General features: G+C 50.0%; 4 protein-coding genes across 10 annotated transcripts in view; 2 read left to right on the top strand and 2 right to left on the bottom strand.

Moving 5' to 3' along the window:
• LOC131206167 (calcium-binding protein E63-1) overlaps positions 1–13,606 on the bottom strand; it is a 45,380-nt gene extending 31,774 nt beyond the window's left edge. For 2 of the 5 annotated variants that reach the window (XM_058198601.1, XM_058198600.1), the window contains exons 1-4: positions 9,589–9,644; positions 8,339–8,371; positions 8,191–8,236; positions 1,751–2,975 (exon numbers count right to left, since the gene is read on the bottom strand). In XM_058198601.1, the coding sequence (XP_058054584.1) occupies positions 1,751–2,189 (439 nt within the window). In that variant the 5' untranslated portion in view covers positions 2,190–2,975; positions 8,191–8,236; positions 8,339–8,371; positions 9,589–9,644. Of the gene's footprint in view, positions 1–1,750; positions 2,976–8,190; positions 8,237–8,338; positions 8,372–9,588; positions 9,914–11,269; positions 12,191–13,479 lie in introns of those variants that run through there. The other 3 variants (XM_058198604.1, XM_058198603.1, XM_058198602.1) reach the window with 3 other exon arrangements.
• Positions 13,607–15,825: 2,219 nt separating this feature from the next.
• LOC131216663 (transmembrane protein 267) lies at positions 15,826–16,596 on the top strand. Its single transcript, XM_058211216.1, has 2 exons — positions 15,826–16,189; positions 16,256–16,596. Exons 1-2 carry the CDS (start codon positions 15,905–15,907, stop codon positions 16,583–16,585), a joined length of 615 nt encoding a protein of 204 aa, XP_058067199.1. The 5' UTR covers positions 15,826–15,904; the 3' UTR covers positions 16,586–16,596.
• A 201-nt stretch (positions 16,597–16,797) lies between these two features.
• Positions 16,798–18,063, top strand: LOC131205442 (transmembrane protein 50B). Its single transcript, XM_058197536.1, has 3 exons — positions 16,798–17,042; positions 17,104–17,235; positions 17,303–18,063. The coding sequence occupies exons 1-3, from the start codon at positions 16,953–16,955 to the stop codon at positions 17,561–17,563; spliced, it is 483 nt and encodes a 160-aa protein (XP_058053519.1). The 5' UTR covers positions 16,798–16,952; the 3' UTR covers positions 17,564–18,063.
• On the bottom strand, positions 18,050–21,174 carry LOC131205441 (chitooligosaccharidolytic beta-N-acetylglucosaminidase). Of its 3 annotated transcripts, XM_058197535.1 has the most exons (3): positions 20,540–21,174; positions 20,356–20,452; positions 18,050–19,923 (listed from the first exon to the last, which is right to left on the bottom strand). In XM_058197535.1, the coding sequence occupies exons 2-3, from the start codon at positions 20,430–20,432 to the stop codon at positions 18,171–18,173; spliced, it is 1,830 nt and encodes a 609-aa protein (XP_058053518.1). In that variant the 5' UTR covers positions 20,433–20,452; positions 20,540–21,174; the 3' UTR covers positions 18,050–18,170. The 3 variants fall into 3 exon arrangements, with proteins under 3 accessions (XP_058053518.1, XP_058053517.1, XP_058053516.1); XM_058197534.1 differs by lacking the exons at positions 20,356–20,452; positions 20,540–21,174 and adding an exon at positions 20,032–20,163; XM_058197533.1 differs by lacking the exons at positions 20,356–20,452; positions 20,540–21,174 and adding an exon at positions 20,029–20,138.
• Between the last annotated feature and the right edge of the window lie 191 nt (positions 21,175–21,365).

Here is a 21,365-nt window from a genome sequence, read left to right as displayed (position 1 = left end):
TTTTAAAGTATGTATCAACCGCTAGCTCCAATAACATTCGGGGATCTTTTGGGGAACCCCGGGAACCCCTTGTTTTATTTACTTCACCATCGCCCCAACACCGAAACCTCCACCAAAAACCGTTACCAGTTGGCAGACCTGTCACCTACGGATCCTGCCGCCCCGAGCCGCTTATCGGGCACATACACTTGATGGTAATAAATGATTACGACGATTACCATGATGGTTATTATGATTGTCGGTCGCCCCTTGACGCCGGGGGCCGTACGCGGACGTTTGCGTGTGCCAGGTGGGCCGCTCCGATGGATTTATGGTAAAAGAGTAATGTTACGCTGTGCTACGAACCCGAGCGTACCTGACAGACCACAAGCAAAACACCCGGGGGGATCGAATTGACGCTAGGCCAGCAATCACCACACAACTCTCCACAAGTCCGAGTGTCCGAGTTTGGGCTCGCTTCATAAATTATTCATGGTGACCAAAGCTCAACAAACAGTGGGAAGGTGCGGACACACACTCGGGACTCCCGAGGGCCTCGGTCTACCGTTTCGCACCTACCGACGGGCCGTTCCGGTGTGTCCGGTTTCTCGAGTACTGAAGTCCGTTCGGGGAAAGAACATTCTCAACATCCACCGCCCGAAGCGAAGCGAGCGACCCTAAAGTCGTTTGCTGCGAGGGCTGTCGAAAGAATGCTCGGCCGCCGAACTGGAACCCCGGATGGATGGACCCGGAAAGTGGTTTTGGGGGAAAAAAGTCCACACCGATCGACCGGCCCCGACACTAATGGGATTCTATGAATTATTAAAACACCGGCTATTCGAAGAAATCACGGAAATTATGGGTCGCCGCCGAAGGCGTTAACAATTTGGCTGCGTGCGATTAGGCCAGCGACCGGCGGGTACCGCGCGGAAGCGTGGCCAATGGCGTGTTATTGCGCTTTAAGGAATTTGATTAATTTGGGTACATTTTTCCAACCGGCTAACCATTTCGGTACGGGTCTTTGAAGAATGAGGTGTTTAAAGGTGTCCATTTAATGGGATAATTTGGACTAATCAAAGTAAGATTGGGACACAAGGACACTCGGCGAAGGTCTGTTCCAAAGGGAACAAAGGACTAGTAATCGTTGAAATTGTAAACTCAACGCAAGCAATTAACATGCCCAAACGCATTAATCACTGCTCGGAAACGCATTCCTTCTAATCGTCCCGTTTAGATCCTCATTCCAATAAATCCCTTCCGAGCGGCAACTTTTGAATCGATTAAGGGGCTAGATGAAGGTACACCCCGTAGGTAAAGTGAATCTCACAACAATCACAAAACAATCAATCGCAATTGCGCGAGATTACTAACAAGTGAAGGTCTGGGGTGCGCACGCGGCCTATCAGGTGTCGCGTGTTGACCTCGTCCCCTACCACGAGCCGTCGCGTCCACAGGGTGTTGACAGAGTTGTAAGCTCGACTCGAGGCAGATAACTTATCGTCCGTCCGGGTTCGTTTGCTGATGAAAGTCTCGCTCCGTGGCTCCGTCAGGTCGAGAGGCTACACTTGCTGCGCCGATCGGTCGGACATGCGAATCCCATTATAAAGTGAGTGCCTTGTGAGGGTCGCGTCAGTTGAGTCATGTCTGACAATGTCGACACCTCGACACCTGGATCCATGGGCGCAAGTCATCCCGTCTCCTGTCCGGTCGTCTTCGTCGTCGTCGGATGGGCCACCCAATGGGTACGGAAAGAAACACGGTGGTCACTCACAGAATTTTTCATCCTTTTTCTTCATCTTCTTGACGACCCGCCGCACTTTGATGATGCGCCGGATGACCTTCGTCTTCGGTCGAGGTTCACTTCCGTTCGCTCCGTCTCCGGCTGCCTGCGCACCGGTACCACTCACACTAACACTCGATGGCTCCGGCTCGATCGGCGCGTCCACCCGGGGCGGCGTCCCTTCGCGGGCCGCTTGCGGCGTCAGGAAATTACTGTCGACCGGGGCGTCGACGGCGGTGCCCGGTCTCGTTTTCCCGGAAGTCTCCCCAGGCGCTGGCAGCCCAAACGCCGAGGACGACGGCGACGGAGACGACTGAACCGCGCACGACAACTCGACCGAGTGGCTTGTGGCGCTTGTGTTTCCCGCTGGCTGCGCCAGGGTGGCATTTGGATTTCTTCCCGCTGCTCCCATCGTTAGCGAACTACTCATATCTTGGAACTGCACCCCGCACTCCCCAGGGTGTTCCCCTCTTGTCGGGCACGGATAAGCGGCGGTGGGGCAGACGGTGAGTTGCAGACGACGCCTGAACCTGCTTCCCGCGTCAAATCTTGGCGGCGTCGGTGGCGGTTTCTTATCTTGCTGATTAGCGCAGAGGAGGAAGGGACGACCCGCGGCCCACAGCCGCGTTGTTGACGACCTTCGTCAGTGTGTTGCCGACGGCAGCAGCATCACACCGGAGGGGGGGAACCGTGAAATCGAGACTCGTTGGAATCCGGCCACCGGAATCCCGTATTCCGCGCTCCGTTGCCGGCGACACGCTAATGATATTTCGGGTTTCGAGCCACCTGAAGTGGGCCACTCCACCCAATATCGGGTTCCCGGGGCGACCTCTCTAATGGAGTGCCGGGACCCGTGTCGCTTATCAGCCGGACCTGGCCGCCGTCGCTCGTAGCTCGTGTTTGATAAGCTGTCTCGCGGTTATCAAAATTAATGTAGCCCCACGTTAGTCTCGCGTTCGGAACTCGTTTTTGGGGGTGTATTCGATAAAACCGGCACCGTGATGTCACTGGCGGCTTGAGGAACGTGGGCTTCACGAAATAGTATTGCTTCTTTGGAATAGAGTTCTACTCGGCCTCAAACGAGTCACAGTGGAAAACTTGGGAAACTTCTTCAGACTTCCGACGGACGAGTTTTTGTTTCTTGAGGCTTCTTTTCTCTTGAGGCGCACAAAGTCACTTCATATCGACGACCTAAACCTCAGCACCGAAAACTAACCTACAAAAAAAAATACAAAAACGAACGAAGAGGGAAAATAAGGAACAGAAGTGTGTAGTGATCGTGACAAAGTTCCACAAAACAGCTTCGGCATAGCTCGGAACTAAGACGCTAGACGACGATGGGTCTCCCGAGGATAGATTGCGTGTATTGCGATGTGTGTGCGCCCAACCAAATGAAGTTCTGGGGCTCGGCGGTGAAAATCCGGACACGATGATTGTTATTACAGACGAACACGGAACACGCACGGTTTTGTACGAAGAAAATGTTCACGCATCGAGTCTTGTACCAACCACCATCTTGCCGTTTGCGTCGGTGAAAAGGAAAACAAGTGACCCAACACTTGGCCCCCTGAGCCTGACCTGCGGCGGACCTTTGACCTTTCGGGGCACTGTAAAATACTAATCGTTTCGGGAAAACGGTGCCCGCTACAATGGCGGTGTCGTGTGCCGCCATTGGATCGAAACATAAAAATGTGTCACACAAAATTAGCATAAATTATTGACACCGAACCGAAAAAAGGGGAAGGCGAATGGCGTGAATGGGAAGCATTAAAAGGCGGATTATCGACAGAGCAAAAACAAAAATGAAACAATGCCATCGTCATTGTGTTAACATTGAGTTAAAAATCGATAAACCTTGGCGAAAAGGATTATGTTTTTTTTTGCAAACGTTTTGAACCATTCTTGTTTTGGCCGCGTTTTTGCCACCTGACTAGAGTAGCCGCATGAAAAAGGAGTTTTCATAAGACCGAACGAACCGAAAATGCATTAATTTTCAAACCAGAATCCGGCGAATGGAACGGAAAAGAAAAACATCCCGAGCACAATGGAGCAATCATGAGAATGGCCCCGTCTCGCAGGACACAAAGCGCGATGATAAAAGCACCGCAAGAATACATTAGAAATCATATTTTCTTCTCCCCACACAGGGTTCCAAACCGTGGGACGCTTGCCAAACCGGTTTCGATTTCGAAGTGGAACGGATTCCGGGCACGAACTCGGGCACACCGGAAGATCCGGTGGGTGGTGTGCTCCCCTTTTGCAAAATATATTCAAACCGGTAGAGGAATGCGCTTGTCAAGAGCAGTTCCGAAGCAGCTCGTTCGCCGGCAGGAATCATCTGGCGGATTGTCGGAACATGAAAGCAAGTCAAGAATCAGTGTATCCGCAGTGCGATCCGCGTTCGAAGAGAGCGAAGAGGACAAATTTCAGACCACCATCATCGTCGTTCGCTCGGCGCATAAATCATGGTGGCGTTATTAATGTGTCCTCTTCGGCGAACGCTCAAGACGGTGATCCTGATCCGCTGAAGGGGCCCTCGATCCTATTGCCATTAATGTTTCATTCCCTCTTTCAACACAATCATTAGACGCACGGCTTGACCATCGGTGCAGATGGAAATGATTAATACTTCTTTCAGCGCGTGGACATCACAATCGAGTCCCGCTAACCACTGGCCACCACTAAAACCAATGACAATTTCATAAAGCGTACCAGCGCGTCGACGATGGCTGATCGCCTTTTTCCGGCTCGAGCCACACAAGAACAGGGCCCGGGAAAGTGAGCTCATAAATATCGAATCAAATCAGCTACCATAAATCACGCTGATAGATGATAGCGGGCGACACGTTCCGACGGAGCCGAGTTCTCGGTGCCGACAAAGTGTACTCAGGACGCCGTATACGGGGCGAATAGGGATCAGTTTTGTTTTCTTACTCCGGATTCACGTGCCGTGGCCACGCGCAAGGCTTCCGGAGTCCTTGAAACAAAGTTAGCAGATCGCAGACGTAATAACGACCGCGTGATGGGTTGAAGTTTGTACAAAACATCGGAGCGAGGACCACGCCAAACGGTGGTTTATTTATTGGAAATAATTAACGGCCAGCCTAAGGGCGGAGCCTTACGTAATGATCTTACTGTTGGAAAAGAGGACCCTCACTTTATTGCTCCCACAGGAAAACTGTGAGTTAAACAGCTCACAAATAAAGCGAAGGGGCGTGATCTGTAAAGTGGCCACAGTTTTGTCTCCTCGCCGGGTTCGTTATCGCCCACAAAGCGAGCCGCTCGAGAGTGACCGTACCGAAGTAGTTCGCAAAGTGGATCGTCTATGGCATTTAATGTTACCGAATTTCCGTAATGGCCTTCACGATCCAGTAAACGAGTTTCCGGCGCTCGCTCCTATTGTGTGACGAAGCGTCGACCAACATGTTTCGGCGCTTCCGAGCAAAAGCGACACATTGTCTGCCCTTACACGGAGCAATCGAACCCGGGACGGCAACCCATCTTCAAGGACCACCACTACTGACCGTGACCCGAGAGGTGAACAACGGACCTTTTTGGCGTCGCGTGAACCGTGCTGCTGTAGCATGTGGCCATCACCGGTTGCTCCGGATGTTTGATGCTCGTTCACCGCCCGGGTGATGAGCGGACAGCACACCAGCGTGTAACACAACCTTCCAGAACACGTTTCACCATAAATCAAAATCAAATCGACGGTTGGGTCGACCGGCGGCCGCTCTGGGCGCTCGTCTTTCGGTTGAGCGGCCACACAAATTTGAATCGAAATCGAGGCATAAAGCGTACTCGTCGCCCCATCAAAGATTACCGACGGTTTTTGCTCCGCTTCGTACGGTTCGTGCGGCCACTTCATCAGACCCGAAATGGAGTGCGGCCCAGAAAATCACTCACCCGGCCCTGTACGTGATGCAATTCACCAGTTGAGTCGAAAGGACTCGCCCCTGTCCTGCGGCCGATGACACGTGCTTCGAAGCGCTGGCAGTGTGGAAGATTGCACAGGGTGTTTTGATCTATGGCTACTAGATGCGGGTCGGGTTTGGTTGGGATCGAATCGGTTTAAAAGCTATCACCGGTAGCTGGCAACACTGGATGACGGATGGAATCGATAATTCTACTCGAAATTGAAAGCCCCCGCGACCAATGTGCGTCGATGTGGAAGTTGAAGGAAAATAAAAATCCGTTGAAAGGGAATTAAAAATGTACAGGGACACGTTGCATTTGAAGCACCGTAGTATGGGGACCCCATTAAGTCGTTTGACCCACAAAAAGGAGCACAAAAACTAGCATCAATGCACCTTCAGATTTGGCCCCATTTTTGGAACGTTTCGTAGCCTTCGCAGGCCGTGTTCCGTATGTGTCTGGCATGGCACTGTGACTCACGCCAACCCGTTTCTCCGGCGTGCGCCACATGCAACGCAACCGAATGGTGGTAAAGTTCAAGAAACTTTACCCGTGACGTGACCCGGTTTTCCATTGTTTTCCGTTCGCTCGCCACGTGCTGCAAAACGTGCCGTGAAGTGAAACTAAAAGCGACACGGGGCAGACAGGCAAGGCAACCGACATTCAGCCATTAGTTTCACTTAGCGTATGAATAAATGAAACCCGAAAATCCTTAAGGCCGCCCGATAAAGGTTGGGCACGTGTTGGGCAACATGCGCTTGGCTTAGGCCCACCAGGTATCTGCCTGCACGGGATGTGGTGCGAATTAAATTATTAAAAATTCAACAACACACTGCGCCAGGTGGGAAATGCCAGATCTTCCTGGTCTTCAAACACCAACACACAGGTTGTATGAAGTCTGAAACATGATTAAATATAAAGCAATTGTGCCAACGAGATGTAGTTCATTCGAGAAAACGACGTTCATGACGTGCAAATTAACCAATTGGATATTAAATAATTCGAAAGGATCGATCATCAATCATGCAGAACACGGCAAGATGTTCCGATCCGTCCCGACTCCGAAGGATTTGTTTTAATCACCACCCTCACCGCTCACCGGTTCAAACGTGCAGTAAGGAATCCGTGTTAATTAATCAACGCGATCCGGGTCCGGTCGTGTAAAGCTAATACGCTCGAAATGCCGATGTCGCCACTCAGCGAACTGCCAATCGTTTGGTTTCGTCGACGGATGCTTTTCTTCACCTACGACTCAACCGCTTCTTGCTGCCCCGTTGTTTGAGATACTCTGCCCGAACCGTGTGCCATTGACCGTGTGAAGTGAAGTGCGCGGGTGAATATATATCCTGTCGTTTACAACTTCCGGCCCCGGGCTTCTTGCCCCGGGGTTGGAACGCCGAGTGCCAACAAGAAATGCTGTCCCCTACGAAACGGAACGGTCCCCAGTCGACCGTAACCTTGTCACGCCAAATGCAATCGGGTTTGTCAATCGTAACAAGGTGGCAGGTTCTTTGGTGGTGGTGCATTTTTCAATGTTGTGCACCGTACGTGCCCCATTGCCTTGAGTTCATAGCTGTTTTCTTCGGAGTGTTGCCAAAAGCGAGGGAGGATTATCACCGCCCATGGCGGACGGAAATGAGCGGTGAAATTAGTCGCTGCTTAGTTCGTGTGTAGGGTTGATTAAAAAGGAAAATGATGTCTAGCAGTATCACTCGAAGTCATAAAATGCCGAGTTATTACTTTACAGAGCATCATCAATAAATTGGCAGAAATTCGTATAAATCCCACAAATTATACTCTTGATTTGTCCATAAGCCAACCTCATATTGAAAGTAAATTTCAGTTCGAGCGAAGCGTCTAGACGATCCTTGACCGTTCGCCGCAAGGTTCAAGGATGTGCGCGCCACATGATAGACAGGAACCGCTGCCGTTGAAGTTAAGTGTTCAACATCGATCAGCTTTCTGGTCCTGGTCTGAAATAACAGACATGCGAGGTATCGGCCTGCCGTCGTCGTCGTTCGCCGTTCTTACAACCGACACGGACACTAACCGTTTTTATTGTCTATTTTTCCACGAAACATTTTTCTTGGCTCACGAGCAGTCGCTGACCTTTCAGTCGCAGCGGTATGGAAGCCAAACTTGGGCAGTTATTTTGCAATCGATGGTAACACCGTCGGGCGGTTGTTGCTTAACGATTGAACGTGTTACCATTTGTTAATGTCGTGGCGTGGCCGTTTGCTTTGCAGGTCCGTGCCCAGGGGCAACGTAACGCAAAACGCTCCCAAACAAATTGAGGTCCTTCACAATTGTGTCGCACGAAGGCACCAACATGCAACATGATATTACGAAGCGATTAGATCGTGACGCTGGTGATGGGTGACGGATCGGGTAAGGCACACATCGCCACAAGATGCACGGGATGGCTCGGGCAAAATTTGAAATCGATCCAACGACCGAACGCGCGTGTGTGGCACCACGAACCACGGTATCCGTTTCATCTTATGACAATAACTTACCCTTGATTTCCTCCTCGGTGAGCGCTTTCCCTTTGGCGACCGAGCTCTAGAAAGTGAAGAAAGAGAGTGACACGTTCGTTAATACATTGTTGTGGATGGCCGTCGTGGTGACGGCCGACAAAGGCGTAGGGATAGGTTGGCCACTTACTTTGCGTCGTCCTATGAGTGCAGCTCCCAGCATCTGTGGAAAACAAACAATACGATTCTTGAAAGAAGGCGGAATATTTGTGGCGGTCACTAATATCAAACATTTGTTAACAAAAACAGAATAGAAATTTCTGCACCCGCCATTTTATGCAGAAGGAATTTCCGGGCGGACGGAAACGGTAACCCAATCGTAGCCCGGCCGCCAGCTACATTGTTAATTAGCTCAAATGAGTTTCCCGTTCATTTCACTCTCGCGACAGCATCCTGGTTTTACACAAATTAGTCTGGCCATGTTCCGCGCCACGCGGAAGAGTAATAGTTTAATCGTATTTCATTGCTAACCGACGTGATTAGACCGAACGACCCCGACTCGCCCGGCGCCGGTTGCAGGGAGTTAATGAGTTTACGAAGTTGCATGCACAACGGGGCTGAGTCGCGAACCGGAACGACCGGAGTCGTCGCCGATGATAGACCCCGCTCACGTGGCCACCGGCGATGGAGGCACCTGGTGGCCGACGTGTCATGCCGTTCTCACGCTGCCTCCTAAGTGCGTGCCAGTCCAGCGGGCGAAACGGACAGAAAAAACGGGGCAGCACAGCCCGGGCACCGTCGGGCTACCCGTTATTTACGACTTCCTTGAACTTAAACACTTATGTAATTAACCTTCCACACAATGGCTGGCGCTGCCAAACATCGCCAGGCAGCGCGATGCGTTCTGCTTGTCGACAAGTGCTGCCGGGACGTATCCCGGGGCCGGGAGTCACGCAGCCAGCACGGTAAGTGTTCGGCAAAGAAACTTCGATCGAAGCGAAGAACCGTACAGAACGGGAACGTTTTTCCACTGCACTCCATTCGCACACGGAGCGTAATTGCACTCCCGAGGCTTACTAGATGCCGCCACGGGCACCGAGTCTGATGCTAAGCATGCTTCGATCGGCTTCGAGTGTACAGAGAACGGAGCGAAACGATCCTTCCAACGATACCCGGGACCCCGGGCAAAGATGAATAGCTTCCTGTTTGGTGCACGCGGTTTCCACTCCACAAATCTCGATGGTCTCGCCGTAACCGGAAACCACTCGACTTGAAACCATTTTTACGACTACTGCGTTAAATTGAATCTTCTATTTTTCCCCCGTGCAGTTGTACGTGTCGTCGAGAGCATAAGGCTTAGAACCTTTCTTTGGTTTAGAGTTCTCCATCGTTTCTCGACCATTTGGAAATGAATTAGAGATGGCACATCTATGAGCTCACCTTCACCGCATCTTCCAACTCACTGATGTCACCCATTGTTTCCCAATTCACAACACTACAGTAAGCGATACAGTCCCAAACTGCACACCGCCAAAATGTCGCCACAGCAAGGATCCCACAAGCGGCCGGCTAACTATCGAAACCCCACGGACCACGGACTACCGGTTGGGTCAACTTTCACGATCGTCTCGCGGGAAATCGATGCGAAAAGGTGGAAAACAACGATCCGAACGACCAACGCCGCTCGAAAGGTGACACTGTTTTGTGACAAAACCCAACCCACACCCCGGTCCGAGCACGGTCCGAGGATTCACACTGCAACGCACTGCATCTCGGCACTGCACCTCCGCACGGCTGCACCGCCACCGAGCGCGGGCCCCCACGGGATGCCCGTTGATGATCTAATAATGTTGCCTGTCCCGTGGCCGGCCTGTGTCGCGGTCCACCAACACCAACGTGTTACAAACTTCTCGAAGAGCTCGTGGCCACAAGATTGTACCCAAAAATAGCCGGCAGTGGGTGCGGGCAACGGGATGGTGAGGCGATGGTATGGCCGTCGTCGTCGGGTCGGGGCCCGTCATAAGCCTTAACCTGTCATTCGCCGGTTCGAGTTGGGGGTGAACGAAATGAAAACGAAATGATCGCACCGGGCTGCGGGTGATCGAGCGATCCTGGTTAGAAGATCGCCTTCCTGGTTACCACCGGCGTCCGGCATCGCACATTAAGTAGGTTAATCATGGGCGCGTTGATGTTTGTTTTTGCTGCCCGAAAGGTGTTGAACAATTGGCCGTGGGTTTATTTTTACAAGTCACATGACTAACTCCGCCGAAAAAAATCGAAACTGAAAACACCCGTGGGATAAATCGTTCGGGGAATAAAAATGAAGACCGGATGTGGTGCAAATGGCCACCCTGAATGGGCGCATTCCCAGCTGCAGCACATTGGGGGAAAATTTGCACAACTCGATCATCTCCAGACTCTCTGGTGTGGCATTTTGCAACACTTTACGACGCGAGCGTTCGCCCGAAGATCAAGGAAGTGACGGCTCGCGGTTCACGATTTACGAGCTTGCACACGGTCGCCGGCCCGTGTCCGCCTCCGTGCTGGTGGTGGTGTGAGTGTGTAGTGCAGCGGCCTAAGAATAGGCCGAGTTCGGGCGGATATCTTTAGCCAGCGGCCTCCGTCGATTGCTTCTTCCGTCCTCACCTCGACGGTCGCTCGGTCGGTTGTTGTTATTGTTTACAGCTGATCATCGGCAGCGGCGTTTCGCTTCCTTTCTTCTGTGTGCCCGTGCATATGTGAGTGTCGTTGGTGAAGATCACACAATAGAAGGAAAAATCTTGAACGCGTTTCACAGCGCTTTGTTGGCCGTGGTTTTCGAGGAGCGTAATACGCTTAACGGCCAAGATCTATTTTATGCCAAGTTATGCCGTACCAGAGTCAGTAACAGCTCTTTGGATGAAAAGATTCCTTTGAGAATTGGTTTTTAACAATTAATAACATAAAAACATTTAAAAAAAACATGTATGGAACATAAACAATTAACGCTTCCTATTACTGATAAAAATCTCCATCATCGGTCTCAATTTTTTTATTTGTAATATGAAAAAGGAGCACAATTTTCTCCACGATCAACACACAACGCACAAAGCACGCAACAGATGCCTTGCCAACACTCTACCTTAATGTGACTGTAGAATCCACTCATTCGTAAAATGCGTAGATCAACCCTCACGCACCGTGATAACCTAATTTAAAATCCGTGCTTGTTTTTCGTAACGCCCGACTGCCGTTCACAAGCGAACCGCTCGCACTCGGCACCGTAAGCAGACACCCGGCTTTTCCACCTTTAACATGCTCACAGCCAGCCGACACTTTCCGGTTCTAGGGTCCTCTTTTTGTCCCGGGCCGGGCTTAGATTAACTTGGAGCACGAAATCCGCTCGGTTTCAACGAACTCACGAACGCAGTTGTCACACGTCCGCGCCACAGGACGCTCCCTCGTCACGAGGGCTTCACTAGCGGCGCCGATGGCCACGCGTTAATCCCGGCTCTGAATTTCGTGTCTCACGCATCAGCCGGTGAGGGGGTTTGCTGATTGCGGTCAACGGGCCGCTTGAGATACGGATCGCGGATAGAATCGCTTCAAAAAATAAACATTTTCACTCGCATTTCAACGCGTTTCACTCATCGCATCACCCGAATGGTTTCCACGTGCGGCCGTGGATTACGAAAATATGATTCGTCCTTAGGCCCGTTTTCACTTAATTGTATTAAAATTTATATCTCGTTTCCCAAACTCGGGCCGTCGGGAGGCACCAAAGCACTACAGGTCGCACGAACTCTAAACACACTCCGGTCCGGTCCTTCACCAAAAACCTCACTCACGATCGACCCGGGAAACCGCACGGGCTTACAATTTTCACCGTACTGCACCGAGCACTTTCATTTGCGAAAGTGTCACCCATCGAAAGTGGTGTGTCACCGAGGATAGCGACATGTCCAATGCCACCGAACGTCGTCGCCGTCCCAAAGCCGACCCGGCTACGATTTAAACAATCTAAATTCTTTCTTTTTTCGCTGTTAATTTGTTGGTATTCGTTTTGTATCTTCCTCGGGGCGTTTGTCTGGTGGTCCTTTTTATCGCCTGCAATCGGTGCCTGTGCCTGTGGCGCACCCGAAATCACGCACTATCAAAAGATAAACACCTCAAGAGCGAACGGTTCGTGCGAATTGTCACGCCCAGCGCTCCGATGGTGCCCGGCTCTGTTGTGATCGTAAACATCGGGGCGGGGAAGAGCGGCACTTCAAAAATGTCGAAACGACCCCAAATAAACACCGACACACATAGTTTGGCCCCGTGACAATCGCTGCTGGCGACACGGCACGCGGCAAAGATTCTGCTTGCGGCGTACCACTTCACGAATCGTGCGACGAAAAACTCGACTCCTTCCTGGCTGGCGACAGCAGGTGACCGCACGGCAGTGCGATCCTCGACTCTCTGTCACCAGCTTCCCGAGGAATGCTCCGTTTGGAGGAGGTTAGCTGTCTAACACACGCATACCGCCACGCTCTTACGCAGACACCGACGGTGACCGGTTTTCCCGGCTTTTGTTCGGCATAAGTAATTCCGACAATATTTTGGGTCCGATGCGAAACGGAGCCATTTTCGTTTCACGGAATGCATGCCGTTTCCGATTCTACACAGAAACAGGCGGGAATAACAGTGGAATCGAAATAAATTCGAACCATTCTTGTTACTGTCGGTTGCGCCAGGAAATGTTATGCTAAGAAATAAGAGACGCGTCTAATGGAATCGGTCACAGTTCCTTAGAAGGGAACGGTGGATGCTGTTGAGCAGAATTTGTGTCTCTTTTTGATTTGCGAACCCGTGAAACTCTGTTGATGGGCAGGCAGGGAACTTAAAAACGTTAAATATCAACCCCGAGCACATGTCTCGAGCTCAGTCAATGCTTGAGGCTCGTGCTATGTTGTTCTAAATTTAATTTCCGACTTGCAGCAACATTGTGGCCACCGATGTGTCCGCCGTAGACAAGAAAGCGGTTCAAAGTAGGTTAGCAGTGGCCAGCAGTCGCCGATAAACTGTGATTTCCGCTCTGCGGCGTCTAGTCAGATAAATGGTTGGGAATTGACATTAGACTTCACAAAGATTCTCGCGAAAATATAATTGTAATAGTTAATAAAGTATAATAACATTATCATCAAAATATAATGAACAAAACTACACAAACTAGACTCAAGCAATCAAGAAGCTAACACGTGCGAGGAGAAACAATAGATACACAATCTATTCCCCAACCAAAACAATAAGCTACTCTTTAAAGTTAAACAATGTGTCAAAGCATGAAGCAAGTGAAACGAATTCCATTACTTCATCGCTCTCGTCGGTTCTCTGGTTCGCCGTACTGGTTGCCAAAAAGGACGATCAGTCACCACAGCTACAAACTTTCACCAAGCACGATTCTCGATTCTAGGACGATCGGCAAACTTTCTAATGTTTTCCCGGACTCGCGACAGTCCGCGGCTTCGGCAATGCGACCAAAAACCGAAGAAAGTGTTCGGTGGACGATCGCGATCGCGTTTCGTTTCAAACGTTTCGTTAAAGCCCGGTGATGCCAATGGCAGCTATTCCGATCAACTGATCCGTTCGGTGGCCGAATCATGCTTCAGGCCAGCGGCATCCGAACATGGCACCTTGGTCACGATCGGCTGCGCGTCGAGTGACTCGCGGCTTCAACGGTGCCCTGGCCGTAAAGCTTTTCCCAATCGTTGAACGGGTCTCGGCAGGTTGAACGGACTCTCGAGCGCCATGACATGAGTTTCCTTTAATGCTGATGGTCATTATAATGACACGTTAAAAGCGGCCTTCTCTGTGCCAGCCACGGCAAACCACCGTTCGCCACAAGGCGTAAACGGACAACAGATCAAGCGAAACAACAGAAAACTCGTGACAGTATGGCGTCGGCATCGCATTTGTTGTCCTTCAGCTGTGGGGAAAAAAAGGAAACTACGGAAAAATCATCACTTTGCTCTTCCGATAACATGATCGTGACAAATGGGGGACAGATTTGCCTATTGGCACGGACTACAACAGAGGCCATCGCTGGGCTGTCGTTAACGTCGAATGAGCCGATCATTGCCGAACTGCCGAGCCGTTACGTAGTCCGGCGCGTTCACTGACGCCGCGGAAAATAAAAGTGGCGCCGATTTTCCCTCTTAAGAAAAACGCGTTGCTGACATTTTTGTCGCATCGCAGACATGTCGCCGATCGAACATCAGGAAGCATCTTGCGTTCGGGCCAAATCTCGGCCGGGCGTCGTAAATGGGACTTTGTTTATTCTTAATCAAGGAACCGCGTACCGGCCAAAGGCGTATTCGGTTTAACCGAGGCTCAATTTACCATCCATAAATAGTACACTTTTTCCGATTTTTTGGCAACCATTGGTCTTAGTATCTGTGCCAAGTTTAAGTGTCTCACCAAAACGGGTCCATTCGCCGAATAAAAGAATAGAAGAATTCATTTTATAACCCCAACACCCGAAGCGAAGAGTTTACCATTAAATAAGACGTTGAAATTAATTGCTGTTTAAGTAAAAGTTTTCGGCATCTTGAATGGTGTATATTTTCCGCGATCCTCGATCGGCCGCCATTCGGCAAATGTTTAAACCGAACGGTCTTGTAAAAACATGCCTCACACGTGGTGTGAATAAATCATTAATCATATTTCGCGCGAGGTTTCGTACCCATCGCACGGTGGCCCGCGATCGTATGCTCGCAAATCGCAATTTATCTACACCAAATGGTTCATCTTACTTTTCAACAGGCCGTAAATGAAATGATTGTAGCGAGCACCAGCCGAGGGCCGAGATCGGGCCGAGTGTAAAGTTTATTAAGTCGCAAATCGCCGAGTTTTATGGGTGGGCACCAAACGACAGCCAGAGTGCGTTTGGCGGGAAGGTGAGAAAAACTGCGATCAGCTTCCGCAGCTCCTAGCAGCATCGGCCAACGGCCACGCTATCCTCAACGCTCTCGAAGGCCAGCTCTGGGTTGAGAGAAACTGTCGTCGTAAACAAGATATGTTTTGCTCGCAGGACGCACCTTAGTCCGAGACAAGGCCGGTCCATGGCCAGTGAACTGGTGTGAAGCAGATCTGCTGATGTGTCCCAGTTCGCCGTAGCAGCGTTAGTTGGGATCGATTTTTAATTACCAGCCCGAGCCGGCGTGTTGCAATGCCCCGGCTTCGGTGCTGGTTGGCCAACTGTTGGTCATCCCAACCCGTTCGCTGGTGCCTGGGGTGTAGGGGGCCCAAGATGGGGTTTGCAAAAGAGGTTGAATGCCTGCCGCCGACTGACCGTCGGAACTATTTTTAGGACGTCAACAAGCTAAAACACGGTTGCAGTGCGTTTATTTTGGTGACCAGTGCGACGCGGCATGCCAGCGTACGAGCAAAAACATGCCGACCGGATAAAAGTGGTCACCGGCTGAAGAAACCGGCGATCTCGCATCGCTCGGGAACAATGGAAAACGATGTGAGGATGTCGATGGTACTGAGTACTAAGAGCAGAAATCCAAATGAAACAAAGATGATTAATTAACAGCAGCTTTTTAAATATTTCCACCAGTGTAGCGATCGTTCCTGAAGGGTGTTTGACAGCCGGCAAACTGTGTTGTTTACATCGATTCTGTATGTGCTTAAACTTACAACTGGTTCCAACTTAACATTCTCCGTGCAATGCGCAAAATCAATGTTTGCAGTGTTTTGTGAATTTTACAGTAAACCTTAACCCTTACCCTTAATGTTTTTGAATATCGCTTTATTCCTTAAACATGTGGGTCTTTTGTTCGTGTGCATCGTAGGGGATAAACTATGCGAAGCTCCACAAATGCCCGCGCTTCTGCGGGCATGCATCGATAATGCTACACACGTCCTGATTGGCCTTATCGGTGCTGAACTGGTGCTGGGCAGCATAAAATACCACCCAACAAAACGTGAATATGGTGCTTTGCTTTTAGAAGCCGCACTTGTATCATCTTTGATTGATTTGGACCACTTTATAGAAGCACGGTCGTTTCGATTGCAGGTATGTCGTGATGCAATATTTGCACTATCCCGGTCATGGTTAATAGTTTATTGTTCCCTTTTTCAGGACGCCACGAATCTTAATCGACGACCATTCCTGCATAACTCAGCAATATGCTTTCTGATCGTTATGCTCCTGATCGTAGGAAAACGGACAACGAACGGCGTATTCACTCTTGCTACTGCAATGGCATTAATTGCCTTCAGCACTCATCACGTTCGTGATGCCACCAGGAGAGGAATATGGCTCAAAGTACCTTTCGTGGATTTAAACAGTCCACCAATTCCCTACATCGGATATCTGGCATTCGTGAACGGAGCTCCTTATGCCGTTTCGTTGCTTCTATCGTCCTTAGTAAAAGTTTCTGCTAGGAGCAAGGTGGCAGAAATGGTTTAAACTATTTTTATAGCGCAATAAAAAGTTAAATTAGAAACTATCTTCTAACAATCGATTTCAAATGTGTACGATTTATTTGTTTTGCTTTTGTGCAGTTACATTTTCGACGCTCTCCCGACGAAGGGCACACCTCCTTGGCTACAACTTTCTGAACGCACTTTGACAGCTGCTGTCATGATTCATGGATGCAAAATTTATCAATAAACTGTAAATCATCGAAAAACACTGCGAATTGTGAATTGATACAACAGTTTTACGGTCTCTATTGGTTTGCAATTGAGGAGTATCGGTCGGTTCGAAACAATCGACCCAGTACTGTCCTTCATTCCTGCTCCCAACTGATCGAGGACAGTTCACGCGCATCACAATGACGATAATGGAGAGAATTCGGCAGGGCTATTGGTTCGAAAACATTCCACAAAGAACCATAGTTGCCACCCTGTTAGCGTCCTTGCTGGTAAGTCGCGATTGCGATTACGCGGCCACGGTAATTGAATTAATAACCTTCCTTGCCGCAGTTCTTTTCAGGCTGGTGGATTATTATCGACACAGCGTCCGTGTATCCGAATTCCTTCAACTTTTCTTTCTACATCTGCGGCATTCTGGCTACGATAAGCTTCATTATGGTCAATGCAGTCTCCAACGAGATGGTGGGTGCCACTTGGTTTTGCCCATAAGCTGTGATTAACCTTCTCTTGCAATCGTTTCGTTTTCCAGCTGCACGGAGGTGCTGGTTTCACCGGTGGTGTCCTTGGCGGGAGTGGAATCAAGGTTTTTCTTTTCGCTGGGTTCTTACTAGGGTTCACGTCGATCATTGCGGCCATTTGGATCATGGTGGCCGAGTTTGCCGTAAACGAAGCCCGAACCGACAAGTATCCGGGCTACGCTCTGCTGATTCACAACATCTTCATCTTTTTCTCGACACTCATCTACAAGTTTGGCCGCCAGAGTGAGAACGATTACCTGGCCAGCTATTAAAACCGTCCGCCAGCCGATTCATGCATAAAATGAATCTTTCAAAATCACGTCAGCGGGCGTCAGATCATAATAATTCTCGTATATTCCGTACGTGTGCGTTCTCAACATATTGTGATGGCTTTTGGGGGTGAAAAGGAATAAGCATTCAACTCCCGATTTAGACCCCAAACCTAACAAAGAATTATCCATCCCTCGGGAAAAAATCATCCTACGACGCCGATCATCCAACGAAACACCATAGATTAGTATCTCCCCCGCGGCAGGAGTTTTATGGTTTGATTATAAACTACTTAATACCGTTTTTTGTTTGCTAATAAACTGTCCCCGAATGGTGTGAATCATTGCACGCTGGCGTCCCGAAATGGCGTCAACACGTTGCTGGTTATCGCGATTTGTGCACACACCGGGAATTAGCGAACTAAAAAATTACGAAATTCCAGTAAAAAGGATCCCTAAAATATGACTAAACAATAAAGCAAGTATCGTTTATTTATACGTAATCAGCCAAACGGGTTTGCCGTCTGAATAATGGACCTTGAAGTGAGAGCATTAAAGAGGCAGGAATTTGGAATTTAAAGTTCAATTCTAAATTGACTAAAGCAGGCGATCAAGAACGGCCAATATCGCCTCCGATGGGACAGTCGGCTTCGTTCTGTAGGCACCATTGCGGTTGAAGGCTGTCGGCCGCGATTCCTCCGAGCACCAAGCGTTCGCGATGCATGAGCATCCGTGCTTCGGCCGCCTGCCAGCCGGCCCGGGGATTGCTCCAAAGCCGTTCAGCCAGGGCGCTCAATCTTGGCCAAAGGCGGCTATCCAACGTGTAGCTATCCGACTGCTCCATCCACAAAGCGGCCTCACCGCCGAGTATTTGCTGCGCGTACGGACCACCGATCGCCATCAAATCGTTATTGTACACCTTCTGCCAACCGATATACGGTGCACACCAGTTGTTACCATCCGTGACCCACCCGGCGAACCCACAGTCGAGATAGAGCGCATCGTAGTTGGAGATGATCAAGCGGTAGCCTTTCTCTAGTAAGTTCACTACCTTGCTATCATTCCCGGTCGTCCACACCTGGATGAGGTAGCGATTTTTGTCCAGGTACTGCTCAAGGTATGGCGACTCCGTTAGTTTACTCGTCCACATTACTATTGGACGGCTTCCACTGTCCGGCAATGTATTGTCCAGACGACGAAGGGCTTCCGTTTGAAAGTAGTTCCATAGTTTCATGTGATCCGACCCTTCTAGGCCCCATTGGCGTTGTTTCATCCAGCTCCGGATGCCCTCGGTAGCGTTCCAGCAGCGGATCGACACCTCGTCGCCTCCCATGTGGAACAGATCCGACCGGTTGAAGACCTCATTCATCTCGCGGTAAATGTCCTGCAGAATGTCGTACACGGCGTCCTTCGTTGGATCGAGCTGACCGCACGGTGGTTCGACGCAATAGTTTTCCCACGGTTGGTAGTTGAAGCAACTCGTGACGTTCAGCTTTTCCCATCCTTCACCGACGTGCGCCGGAGCGTCCAGTTCGGGCACAATTCGGATTCCCCTCTCGATGGCATACTGCACCAAATCGCGGATATCGGCCGCCGTGTAAACTTGACGCCGGCTGTACGCCCCGTACGTATGCAGCGTCGGCCGCGATTGGATCACCATCGGGAAGCTCTGCGAGTCCGTTATGTGCCAGTGGAACACGTTCAGCTTTACCATGGCCATGGCATCCAGAGTACGCTTCAATGACTCCATCGTAAGAAAGTTACGTGACGTATCGAGGGACAGCCCGCGGTGTGGATAGACCGGTGCATCGGAAACGTTCAGCGAGCCCACTACCTGCAACTCATCCCGGATATCGTCGAAAAAGACAAACTGCGCCAACGTTTCAAGTCCGTGACGACCACCAAAGAATGTTTTTGCCTTTATCGTTGCTAGCAAGGCGCCGTCACCCTTCGAGCCGCCAACGGTTAGCGTGTAGCTCTCGTCGGTGCCGTGGTTCAATGTAAGCGATTCGTCCTCAACATCGATCTTGACGTGCATGCTGCGGCCACCGCTACGTAGTGAAACGCCTTGGGCCGTAGCTTGAAGTTGTCGACGGAATCGTTCCTTATTGGTCTCCCACAGTGGTGCCAACTGCTGCAACTTTTCGTTCCACTCGAACCAAACCTGTTCCGGGTCGATGTGCACCAGGTCGGTACCGATCGTGATGGGTCCGGTGGGCTGTGGCCATAGCAAACCGGCACCATTGCCACAAAACAATCGGCAGGCCGCCAAGCTGATCGCTTTCTCCCGCGGGTAATCCTCCGAGAACGGTGTTTTCACGCAACGATCCTCGACGCACCTATAGCCCCACACTGGAGCGCCACTGTTTTAAAGAGAGAACGATGAAAATCGAATTAATGAACACGATGCAAAAGTGAGGGAAAAAGGGGTTTTGTTATTTAGTTTACAATTATTCGAAAATGTATACCACCTCTCGTAGTTTTGTGTTCCATTCGCATTATCGAAAGAAATCGATACAAGAACGGCAACGGCCAAAAGTACCAGTCCCAACAGAAACAGTCTTTGCAACTTTTTCATACCGACCGTCGAGTCAAGTGCCCTACTATCGTGCGCACTCTGGCGCGATCACACGTTATCAAACATTAAAAATCAATTACACGCCCGATGGGCTGGGCCTCGGGGCCATTGATGCTTTTGTATGCCACGCGCAATACCACCTTCGTGACGGTACGAGTGTTGTACAGGGTTATAATCCTTTTAGTGGCCCTATCGGTAAACAATGGATTGCTCTTACCTGTCCTGAGTCTCTCCATGGCCAATACAGCAGTGGTACGCCAGCAGCGCGAACGCAACAACGAATGCTTCCCTCATGGCTCGATTCGGTTCCGATGCTGGAAGAACATGAGATGAGAAACGATATTGATTTAGTGGCCCCCATATGGGAATAATCTATGGTCGATAGCAAATTGGCAACTTACCAGCTGCACTACTAAACGCTAACCTTGGGCGCTGCTCAGTGTGGCCACAGACTAACGAAACTTTCACTTCTGGATACTAGTACTCCCTCCACGCGCGGATTCAATTAACTAAATAGCAACGTCAACGTACCTTCAATCACACCACCACGATTCCACGGACGGAGGCGGTGCGTCGTAAGTGCCGATGTGCCGTTCGCGCCTCGACTGCCGTGGGTGTTGACCGGAAGTCTCGTTTTATTGGTAATATATCTTCTTCTTCCACCGTGCGTACCATTCCTCGTTTCGGAGTCGCAGGGGTTTTTGATGCTCGGATTCGTTCCCTGTGTCCGGTATTCTGGTTTCGGGAATCTGTTTTCTTTCTCGTAACCTTTCGTCTTCGATCGTGAACTCAAAAAACCGGTTATTGAGAAGAAGAAGTTATCCCGATCGGTATTGTCTCATTCTGCACAGCAGGAGCAGTTCTTTGTTTCGAATTCACCGAATTCGCTTGGCAAAAGGGATAAAGTTAGAGAGCAAACAAACCGGCTGCGAACGTCGCACTGTACCATATTCGACACGCAATGCGCCAAAGGAGAGATGCTTAAGGTCAAATTCGTGCCAATCTGGCAAACCTTTGTTGCTAACCGAACGGACGCTTGCTGTTCGAATCGTTCACTAGCAACCGTTGATTTCTATTTGCGCATGAAAAAGAAGAAAACCTTCTTTTTGCTTCATTTTGCTTCTGCTGTATCACGTGCTTATTGAGATTAAAACATTTTAAAATAGCCGCGCGTTGTGTTTTGGAAGTTTAATCGATTGTTTACGATTGAACATCGAGTCACTCCGT

Source organism: Anopheles bellator, chromosome 1, assembly GCF_943735745.2.
Source record: "Anopheles bellator chromosome 1, idAnoBellAS_SP24_06.2, whole genome shotgun sequence".
Lineage (NCBI taxonomy): Eukaryota > Metazoa > Arthropoda > Insecta > Diptera > Culicidae > Anopheles > Anopheles bellator.
The sequence above is the reverse complement of the archived record's forward strand: the minus strand, read 5'-3'. Positions and strand labels throughout refer to the sequence as shown.